Genomic DNA, 11663 nt, shown 5'->3' with positions numbered 1-11663 from the left:
TAAATGATTCTCCAAATCTTGCAGCTTGTTGAGGAGAGGCATGCTATTACTTTTATAGGTAATCAAAATTGTGATTTTCACCAGATAGTCAATAATATGGGAAGAAGAAAAAACCCTTAGATTTACATTTGAGGAACCAATGAGCATAGAGACTTTTGGGGTGGTCTCTTTTGACTTGACCCAGTAAGCTACATTAAAATACACTAAAAACACTCAGAACACCTTAGCAATCACATTACAACAGCTGGCATCGTGGCAGCAGGTTTCGGACAGGTAAGCAGTAAGCACCACTCACGTTTTCTTTAAAAAAAAGTACTTTAAAATGTACAATTTTATTGTCTATTACGTTCCTTATTCAATATTAAAGATGCGTGCGTTTTAGATGCCTGACCTATTACATAACACATTCACAAGCCTCATTTCATGGATATTTTACAAAGACATCCCTACATGTACATAAGGTCTCTCTGTCTCTGACTGTCGTCAGAGTGTTCTGGCATGCTGCCATAGGATATTTCCAGCTGCACAAGATTTGGGACTGAGATTGATCATATAGTGTGTACTTAGTGTACATCCACCAGTTTAACTCTGCCTGAGAGGATCCAGTTACACATACACAGAACGAGAGAGAGCATTTATGAGGGCTACTATGTAACAGGTCGTTTAGAGCATACAAGAAGAAAGCAAACACTCACAGAAAACAGGCAACTCGCAAAATAAAGGAAAACAAAGAGGGAGGGCGAGGAGAAAGTTTGAGTAAAACAGGAGATAACTAGTCGCTGAGCAACAGACTTCCAGAGTGCACGAGTCGTCGACTGAAGGGCACAAGAGTAAAGAACATTTGACTTCCATCGAGGACATTCCAGCCCTACTGAGAGAAAATTTGATATTTTTATCCACTGAATTTCATCTGACTTACGCTGTTTTGCTGTCACATTGCATTGCAGGTAATGTAAATCCAGTACGTTTCTTATTAAAACTTTACTCTGAATCATTCTGTTTGATAATGCTCAAACTGAGTTTTGTGTTGTATCAGAGTCTGTCTTCTCTGATTGTCTCTGTAAAATTTTACAGCTTTACTAGATGTTTGATCACTTCCAAGTATGAATTGTTATTTTGGTGATAACATAAATATTTTCTAGTAAATATTTAGGCACTGTTAAGTTAACTAAGGTACAACTTTTTAAACATGCTTTTTATTGTTATAACATATTTGTGTTAAAAATGTACATATTGTTTATATTATCCTATTATGTGTTGGACAAAATTTACAGTTCACAAAAATAGCAAAGTATTGATTGAAAAGTCAAATTTAATATCAAAACATATATTTTTATAATATTTCCTGCTGCATATTCTATAAAAAAAATCTCCTCATCTACGCAGTCATGCATCAGATGTCACGTGTGTTTTGGCCTGTGTCACTGAAGCCCTCTCAGATGTCCTACTATGTTATTTCTGACTATTCAACTTTGCCCCACTTCTTCTGGCTGAAGTCATATGACATGGAAAAAGAAACATAAGCTTGACAGTGTCACAACATAACTGAACTCTGTGACTTCAGAGCGATACATGTCCTTTATAAGTTTCTATATAGGTTCTAATAAACCCATTTTTTGTCGTTTATCAGAATCGTACAGGAAACTTATTAAAGGCAAATTCTCCCTGTAGCAACCTGAGGTGAAATGGCACAGTGGTGATGGATTTTAATAATTATCCAGTTCATAAATTCCCCTGCCAGGTTTCAACCTCAAGCCCTCAAGGACATACATTTATAATTTAATGAGTTTAAGAAGTTATTTTTTAACTATTATTAAGTTATATGTTTGTTTCAACAGTGACTTACAATACATTACATCCTGAGATCAAGTGTCACAGTTGCTGATAATACATCGGTTACCCTTAGCTAACCTTTCCCTTAGTACTCCAGATCTTTCCACTAGACTACACCATCCGGGTTAAAATAGCACATAAACATTGCAGTGTTTGCAAAATATGTTTGAATAGGGCCTGTCTTATTCCTCAGGCTGTGCTTTAAGCCTGTATAATGGCAGAGGCTCATCAGGCGGTGGCATTTCAGTTCACCGTCACACCAGATGGCATCGACCTACAGTTGAGCCGTGAGGTGCTCAAACACATCTACATATCTGGAGTGACATCATGGAAGAAGCGTGCTATCCGCTTCAAGGTGAATCAGTCAATCAATCTATCTATCTATCTATCTATCTATCTATCTATCTATCTATCTATCTATCTATCTATCTATCTATCTATCTATCTATCTATCTATCTATCTATCTATCTATCTATCTATCTATCTATCTATCTATCTATCTATCTATCTATCTATTTAAAAGTTATATTATTTATTTTGTCTCGAGTAGAATGGTGTTCTCACAGGTGTGTACCCCGCCAGTCCTTCCAGCTGGCTAATCGTAGTCATTGCGATTATGAGCACAATGTATGCCAGGATCGACCCCTCCATGGGTATGATTGACAGGATCAAGACATCTCTACCAGTGAGGTAACTTACTAACACATTTGTGGAAACTTCAGGTATGACCATGATGGTTATATATAAAAACAGATGCATAAATCGAAGCCAGCATCATGCATGACTAAAGCAGCTTAAAAACAGTCATAAAGAAATACTTGCTCTGTGTAGATGCAAATGATCTTTTTGGTTTTGAATATACAAGTTCCTGATGATGTGAAAGCATTTTGATATTAGCAGTGTTTTACCAATGCACAGTTTAATCAAATCAAATCTTGCTCCACAGAATGTTGTCCGATTAGGCTGAACAAAAACAGAATATTCATTAAATATATATATTTTTTTGATTAAAATGTATATTAATATTCACAATTTTGGAATTTTGATAATATATTATTTGTTAAATTACAATATAGAATATTTTGAATATGTTCCCTTGTAGTGAATTTATGACCGTTCAGACTCAGATGGTGTTGAGTGCCATCTTGTTTGCCACAGGCCTGTGGTTATCCGTCATCTTCCTTCTGCGGTACATCCTGAAAGCTCTCCTGTCCTGTCATGGCTGGATCTTTGAGTCACATGGCAGAATGAGCTTCTCTACTAAAGTCTGGCTGGTGCGTCTCTCATGAAATAAAATTGAAGTATAGTGCAGTTTAAAAAGCGTTTCGCTGTATGAATTATTCTGTCTGTTTTAGAGTCTTGTAAAGCTGTTGTCTGGTCGACGGCCGTTGCTCTACAGTTTTCAGGCATCTCTGCCCCATCTGCCAGTACCGAGCATTGATGACACAATCAGCAGGGTAAAATATCATCAGATGTCATATATTAGATGTCTTATAAATATAATGTTATCAAGAGTTAATGCTGGTTTTTACTTTTAACCCCTTCGCTGTCACCCCCCTTTTTGAGAATGGGGGTTAAAATGCACTATTCAAACTTAAATGGTTGTAATTCAAGAATGCTTTGGAATAAGTTTGGTCTTGTTTTAAACACTCAGCAGATTAATGCTGACGTGAAAGCACTTTTTTCTTTTATATAAAATATATATTTTACAAAATATTTTTTACTATAAAATTACTATAAAATCAAAGCCATATATCTAACCAAGTTGTGTTCCAAATTTGAAGATGATATCACAAAAATGGAAGTTCCCATGAGATTTTGTTTAGGCGTAATACCAAAAATAGCCACCGGGTGACATACATTCCATTGAATTTAGTTGTATGCATTCTGCCTTAACAAATTAATAATTTTCTTTCCAAATATCATTTCTGTCACAAGATTTGGAACCTTGAGACTCAGACCTTTCTGACAATGTGTGTTTTGTCAAGATTAGAAAAGGTTTTGATCATAAGTTATGAAATATGATGATGCCCCAAAGGGGAGGAGCCTGATAAAATAATTTAGAGTACCGTTTCTATGGTAATGCAACGTTCAATTTCAAAACGGTTTTCACAGGATGAATTCTGAGTTTGTAAGCTTTCAAATGATACCTAATTTATGATAACTTCTAAAATATGTGATGTAATAAAAAAGGCGATAAAAAGATAATATTATATTTTAGAGGATAATATATATTATAATTTTTAGAGGATAATATTATTTTATAATTTTTTATTGAAAAATACTAGATCATATGTTTTATTATGAACTTTTAGCATGAAAAAACAAAGTTTCAATTATTAAAAGTGTGTGCGTCAGCTTTTTGTGACAAAGGTCATGATGTAGATTTTTTGAGGTTCACTATTGTCATAAATTCATCTATTACTGTTCCTACATAATTTGTAACAAAAAAATAGTGGCAAAATATCTATTTAGGAGTCTTAGACCTTTCCAATGATATATAGTTTGTCATGATTAGATTAGGATTTAATTGTAATATAGTGAAGTAAACTTAGGCGTCCCGCTGGCAGGACGGTGACAGTCAAGGGCTTTTAACTTATGCTTATTTTAAATTAAAAATATATATATAGCATTGTGCATAAATTAAACCAGTAAAACAAATATTATTATTTTGGAATGTAACATGATTTCTTTGAGCTTCAATTGTCCATGTTCTGTGTATAATTAAACATTACACTCTGTTTTGGCTATTTTCCTTTATATGATTTGTTCTTTTCATTGTTTTAGTATCTAGAATCAGTTCGACCTCTTCTGGATGATGATCAATATAAACAGATGGAGATTGTTGCTAATGACTTCAAAAAGGACCCTGCCCCCAAATTCCAAAAACACCTTAAACTCAAATCCTGGTGGGCCACAAATTATGTAAGTAAACAAAGATAGAGATGTTCTACATTAGTGGAATATAAATCAGTGGAAAACCCTCTTGTAAATGCTGTCTAATAACAGACATGGCATTGTGTGTATTAACAGGTGAGTGACTGGTGGGAGGAGTATATCTACCTGAGAGGACGCGACCCCATCATGGTCAATAGCAACTTTTACACGATGGTGTGTATGAAATGAAATCGCCCTTGAAATGGCTTGGACGAGTACAGTTTTCTTTCCTCATTTTGAATCATTATAAGTTTGTTTTATCAATTTTATAAAAGTTCATTTAGTCCATTTTAAGGACACCATTTTAAGGACACCAGTACACCAGCATACAAGACAGAAAAGACCCATAAAAAGTTCATCTGATTTTTTTAAGGTGACAAAATAACATGTCAACTAACTCTCATTATTAGTAGAATGTCTGTTGGGGACCATCAAAATAAAGTGTTTGCAGATATTAAAGCAACGCAGTCTACTAATGAAAGTTAGTTGACATATAGTTGCAAAGTCACTTGCAGTTACAATCGAAATAAAGTGTTACCTAAATTTCAAGTATAAACTAATCATTCGACTGTTGAAAATCATATCAAATGAAATACAATGGCACCACCTACTGACTAACTGAAAAAATGGAACGTTATAAGCATTAAAGTTGTTTGTTTGTGGTTGAGTTTTGTTGTTTTTTATAGCCTTATTTAATAAAACTGTCTACATCCATTACTCTCACTCTCCGTCCGTCAGGATTTCCTCTATGTGATCCCAACACACAGACAGGCTGCACGAGCTGGAAATGTAGTTCATGCCATGCTGCAGTATCGCCGGAAACTGGAGCGAGGAGAACTTACCCCGGTACACACACATACAACACATACAAATAGTTTTTCCATCCACTACATTGAAATACATGCAAAAATAAATATAAGAATCCCATCATGCCCGCTGTTCTCTCTTCTCAGCTGAGAGCTCTTGGGATTGTCCCTATGTGCTCTTTTCAGTATGAGAGGATGTTCAACACCACTCGTATCCCTGGCATTGAGACTGGTAAGGAGATTTTTTCATTTATGTTTTAAATACTATTTGACTATAGATGATAGGCCTAAAGATTCATGGATGCCTATTTCAAACCATCTCATGATGGTTTCTCACCCGCCTTTGTTTATGCTCAGATTTTGTGCAGCATCTGAAGGACAGGAAGCACTTGGTGGTGTACCATCGAGGCCGTTTCTTTAAGGTGTGGTTGTACTATGGTGGTCGCCACCTTTGGCCCTCAGAGCTCGAGCTGCAGTTTCAACGTATCCTGGATGACAAATCTGAACCACAACCTGGAGAGATCAAGCTCCCTTCACTGACTGCTGGAAACAGGTGAAGAAGACCTTGTAATATAATTGTGAGGCTGTGTGCTTAACCAGGGGTTTTCAGACAGTTCAAAGAAAAATATTTAATAATAAAAAAATATTTCAATTATAATATTAGTATATAATAACATTGTGAGAACATGAATATTATTGTAAATCAAAAAAAAAAAAACAGAGGGAAAAAAAGATACAAATCTTTTAAAAACTTAATATAAATCTTCCCCTTTAACACACACATGCAGGGTTCCTTGGGCCAGGGCACGTTTAAAGTACTTCAGGGAGGGCGTCAACCGGGCGTCTCTGGAGGCCATTGAGACGGCTGCGTTTTTCCTGACCCTGGACGATGAGGCGCATGGATATGATCCAGAGAACTTAAAATCCCTGGACCTCTACGCTAAATCTCTACTGCATGGAAAGTGCTATGACAGGTAGAAACCAGTGTTATTTCAGTATCATTTCATATATTTTTTGTTTAAGTTTTAGTAATTTTGTAATGTGCTTTTGGCATTTTTTATATTTTATATTTCATATATGTGGCCAGTTTTTATTTTTATTTCAGCTTTAGGTTTAGTAATTTTAGTTTCAACTTCAACTTATTTCAGTTAGTTGCCAACTACATTTCTGTTTTTTCTAGGCTAATGTTTATATTTAATTTTATTTCAATTGACGAAAACAATTTGTAATTGTTTTAGTTAACAATAACACTTCTGTCATGACAACTCTCTGAGAGATTGGCATGGTAACTTATTATACTATTATACAAACCAAAGGACAGGCAATGGTTTTCGGGCTATAGATATAATATACAGATATACAGAAATAATGTTTGTCTCTTCTGTTTTTGTTGCAAAGATAGCTTATCTAATTAGGATAATTTTAGTCATTTAAATGAAAAAATATCTAAATAATATCATGTTATATATATATATATATATATATATATATATATAGGCCTATGTGATCCAAAGTACCTAGTAACTAACTACTTGAGTAGTTTTTTCATTGGATACTTTTTTAGTCTTACTCAAGTAACTTTTAAAGGAACACTCCGACTTTTTGGGACTTTAGCCTATTCATCTTATCCCCCAGAGTTAGATAAGTCCATACATACCTTTTTTACGAAGCACTGCTACTTGGGCGGAGTGATAACCGCATTACCTGAGACGCGCTCTCTGCTCCTCACCACGGCGCGTCTCAGGTGCTGCGGTTATCACTCCGCCCGAGTAGCAGTGCTTCGCCTTCTGAGAATATAGTTCCCAGTATTTATACGGTTAAAATATGTCTGTGTCTCATGTGACTTTGTTTTTTGTACACTCTGTGACTATACAAATCACAACATGTAAATAGGAAAATGTTTGCGTTATTTTGTCACTTATTTGGATTAGTATGCTAGCTGCAACCATTTACATCCAGTCTTTGTGCTAAGCTAGGCTAGCGGTGGGTGCGTCAAAAGACTTATAGCACGCACGGAGATGAAAAAGGTATGTATGGACTTATCTAACTCTGGGGGATACGGTGAATAGGCTAAAGTCCCAAAAAGTCGGAGTGTTCCTTTAAGATTATTACTTTTACTTTTACTTTGAGTAAATATTTCTATAAGTACTTGTACTTTTACTTGAGTACAGTTTTTGGATACTCTACCCACCTCTGGTAATGGATATGGCAATGTTAATGTATTTGGTCTGGGCGAAATAGATCTGCTACGCTGCTGCTGTTGATTATTGCTGTTGCTACTGCAGAGCAACATTGCTGTGACAGTGAGCATGTAAGACTGCTGCTGCTGCTGCTGCTGCTGCACATATAGAATACATGAAATAACCCCCATAGCAGATCTATACAGGTGGAGCTGGGGAAGAAGGAGGGTTTCTGAAAGTGCGCTGCAGACTGCCACCAGCAAACAATGCCAAGTATTTGAAATGTTAAGGAGCAAGCTCATTGGCTGCTGATGCAATAGCAACCAATCAGCTGTGCTATTTGGATAACGATGTGATGAACAAATTGAGTTACCTATCAGTTACCATAATATGTATTCGGAGCAACACTTTTTTTGTCTCATTATTACCAGGTAGTTCTTAGTGGTGGTGACCACGAGGACATCTGCACACATTCAAACCACATAAACTCATACAAATGTACATTAACTGATCTATCTTCTCGAATCTGTCAGGTGGTTTGATAAATCCTTCACTTTGATCGTCTACAAGAACGGTAAAATGGGCGTCAACACTGAGCATTCATGGGCGGACTCCCCTATCATTGGACATATGTGGGAGGTAAACAAAGAATAATAATCATTCTAAATCTATTTATTTTTAAATGACACTAATCAGCTGTAATAAATAACATCCATTACAACTTTCTGTTTAGTATGTTTCGGCCACAGATTGTTTCCACCTGGGATATACTGCAGAGGGACATTGCAAAGGAGACATCAACAAAAGCCTGGCGCCCCCTACCAGACTACAGTGGGACATCCCAAAAGCGGTATGAATTACCCTTCCATCTTAGGTCTTGACATGGTTTTTCATTTTAAAGATGAATAGATTGAACAAATTTACATTTTATGCATGATGATTTATTAAACATCCTGATAACTGACTAAAGTTCCTTGTGTCTCTCTTAGTGCCAGGAGATTATTGAAGGTTCTTACATGATTGCTAAGGGAATTGCTGACGATGTGGATTTCCACGACTGCTTATTTAATGAGTTTGGAAAGGGCCTGATAAAGAAATGCAGAACAAGTCCGGATGCTTTTATCCAGCTAGCACTGCAACTAGCTCAATACAGGGTACAAGCCACACATATGTACTTATATGTCCCTCTACATTGTGTCTGTATATTGTGAACATACCGTTTAATTAGGTTTATTGTTGTTTTTGTTGGTGTAGGACAAGGGTGAATTCTGTCTGACTTATGAATCATCCATGACACGCATGTTCCGCGAGGGCCGGACGGAAACTGTTCGCTCTTGCACCTGCGAGTCCACAGCGTTTGTAAAAGCAATGGACGACGAGAGCAAAACAGTGAGAGCATTATATTTACAGACCCAACCCAGGGGTCATATTTAGAAAGTAACAGTGCCATTTTAAAAGTTAAAATGAACATTTCGATAACTGAAAACATTTGTTTTTGTGTAATGCCAGCCCGATCTCATGAAAGTGCGTATCTATACCACAAATTTAATTTCTCGTGCCATTTATACGCCAAAAATATTTTTCGCGTGTATATCCTACGCAGTTTTCGCATGCATATGATACGCACTTTATGGCGTGTCATACGCACGCACTCCACACCCCTAATCCTACCCAAGGTGTTTACAGTGCGTAGCATATGCACACAAAAAACATTTTTGCCGTATAAATGGCACGATAAATTAAATTTGTGGTATAGATACGCACTAGATACGTAATGCTGCATCCACACTTTGTCAGTATTGTTCAAGTCCACTGTTGAAACATCCGGTGGAACATAAAAAAATTACTTTTACATCAGCACATGTAAGCTTTGATTTGGAAAAAGAAATCTGCATTTGTTTTAATCTTCCTGTAAATGATATTGTTATATCAACATGTCTGACCGTTTCTTGTTTACCAGAATGAGCAGAGGTTAGAGCTCTTCAAAAAAGCTGCTGAGAAACATCAGAACATGTACCGTCTGGCAATGACAGGAGCCGGGATCGACCGGCATCTCTTCTGCCTCTACATTGTGTCCAAAGTAATGGGCATAGACTCACCCTTCCTCAAACAGGTGAGTGCAAGTCTGTTTCACGATCATAAAATATGACCTACCTGTTTAATTTAAAAGTCTCAAGGAAACCTTCTTTTGAAAGGTTTTGTCTGAGCCCTGGCGTCTCTCCACCAGTCAGACCCCTCAACAGCAGCTCAATCTCATCGACATTCAGAAGTTTCCCAAATATGTGGGAGCAGGAGGCGGATTTGGGCCTGTGAGTGTCTCCTCCTACTGCACACGTCTTTGCAACGAGTTTAGTAAATGAATATACCCATATATTTGACCAGTTGTTATTTACATTTCTTTATGCAGGTTGCTGATGACGGTTATGGTGTTTCTTACATCATTGTCGGCGAGGATCTCATTACATTCCACATTTCCAGCAAGTTCTCCAGCCCTGAGACGGTAAGAGAATTTAAAACTCTGGCATTTTTTCATAACTGATTTTACAACCACTTTAAGAAGAGATGATACATAAAGGCCACACACTATTCAGATAAAGACCCTTGTTTTTGACTCGTTCACGCCAAGAATCATAACTATATCAATAAATATTAGCTTCCACACACCAACGGACAATAACCTTGTTTATGTAAGCGCAAGCAAGTTTCTGTTACGAGCTGGCAGTGCGTGCGTCAAAATAGGAATGATTTTGATTGACTGTCGATGTTAGTATTGTATATCAGAAAGAAAAGAAATATCACTTTAAAAGTGATTCCAACGATATCGTTCGTCTTTGTTGTTATCGTTATATTTGGGTTATGAACTCTGCTATTCTCTTTTTAAAACTACAGTTCTTTATAATTCCCGTTATATTTTGTTCAATTTGAGCATTTGGTTCATCATTTGGAATTGTTTAAATATTTACTTTGTTATTTGAAGATTGAAATATATTTGAAATTATGACAGGGTTATATTGGATTGATAATGAAAATAAAATATATATAAAAAATCTATTTAATAAAATTTTTGTTATAGTTTATTCTTCATCAAATGAGAAAATAAAAATGCATTCAGCATTTGATTTGATCTGCCATTTTGAGAATTTGATTTCAATTTAGGAATTTGAATTTCGTTTTAAGTTAGGACAAATGTAATATTAATGTAATAACCAAAAGTTCCGATGTGGACCAAACAGGCAAAAAAAAAAAAACATTACAGTGATCCAGTTTATCTGAAAATTCATACACAAAAAAAAAAAGAAAATTCACTAATTTATACAACCTTATGTCTTTCTAAACCCAAGCAATTTTTTTTTAATATAATTCTTTAAAAAGCATTATTCTGAATGGTACATATGATTTACTTTCACTATATCACACTTCTGACTGCTGCTCTTTATCTTCTCCTCCCTGTCCTCAGGACTCGTTCCGCTTTGGCCAGAATATCAGACAGGCCATGCTGGACATAAGAGCTCTATTCAACCAGAAAGAGAAGAAGATCTGACTCCTAAAATCAGGAATTTCAACTTCCTGACCCAAGTTGAAAGCACCAGTTTTACAATAATCTGAACAAACATCACTACAAGCAAATATTAGGTTACGTTAGTATGAAATAAACGTGTAAATATATTGTAGTTATTTATAGCAAGAACATGTTTAGTGAAATAGTGCACTTAGATATTTTAGAGCAAAAGGGATTTATGATGGGTGAAAAGAAAATTGTACACATTATTGTATTTAATTGTAAATATTTTAGTATGTAGTCTTTGGCAAATGACTGTAAATATTTAATTGGTGGATATTTACTTTTAAAATATTGAATTTACCCTGCACTTGATTAAAAAAAGCTGTAAACAAAAAAAATCCAGG

At 35.8% G+C, this 11663-nt stretch overlaps 1 protein-coding gene across 2 annotated transcripts; it reads left to right on the top strand.

Annotated features, from left to right (window-relative positions):
• The first annotated feature begins 510 nt into the window (after window positions 1-510).
• cpt1b (carnitine palmitoyltransferase 1B (muscle)) lies at window positions 511-11657 on the top strand. 2 transcript variants are annotated; one of them, XM_056251185.1, is made up of 19 exons: window positions 511-947; window positions 2027-2188; window positions 2385-2524; window positions 2937-3108; window positions 3190-3291; window positions 4622-4759; window positions 4868-4945; window positions 5510-5617; window positions 5725-5809; window positions 5935-6130; window positions 6366-6551; window positions 8291-8396; window positions 8491-8607; window positions 8747-8911; window positions 9012-9146; window positions 9718-9870; window positions 9953-10066; window positions 10165-10257; window positions 11215-11657. In XM_056251185.1, the coding sequence occupies exons 2-19, from the start codon at window positions 2048-2050 to the stop codon at window positions 11296-11298; spliced, it is 2313 nt and encodes a 770-aa protein (XP_056107160.1). In that variant the 5' UTR covers window positions 511-947; window positions 2027-2047; the 3' UTR covers window positions 11299-11657. The 2 variants fall into 2 exon arrangements, with proteins under 2 accessions (XP_056107160.1, XP_056107161.1); XM_056251186.1 differs by having other exon boundaries at window positions 511-952.
• The last annotated feature ends 6 nt before the right edge of the window (window positions 11658-11663 follow it).

The sequence above is a fragment of the Rhinichthys klamathensis genome, unplaced genomic scaffold, assembly GCF_029890125.1.
Source record: "Rhinichthys klamathensis goyatoka isolate OS25496 unplaced genomic scaffold, OSU_Roscu_1.1 h1tg000078l_1, whole genome shotgun sequence".
NCBI classification, from domain to species: domain Eukaryota; kingdom Metazoa; phylum Chordata; class Actinopteri; order Cypriniformes; family Leuciscidae; genus Rhinichthys; species Rhinichthys klamathensis.
Note: the sequence above shows the minus strand (reverse complement) of the source record. Positions and strands in the feature narration are given on the sequence as shown.

Bases quoted from the DNA above. Each gene is read 5' to 3' on its own strand.
- cpt1b (XM_056251185.1), top strand. From the start codon at position 2,048: ATGGCAGAGGCTCATCAGGCGGTGGCATTTCAGTTCACCGTCACACCA. The intron at 4,946-5,509 runs GTGTGTATGAAA...TCCGTCCGTCAG, and splicing joins ATAGCAACTTTTACACGATG to GATTTCCTCTATGTGATCCC. The intron at 9,147-9,717 runs GTGAGAGCATTA...CTTGTTTACCAG, and splicing joins TGGACGACGAGAGCAAAACA to AATGAGCAGAGGTTAGAGCT.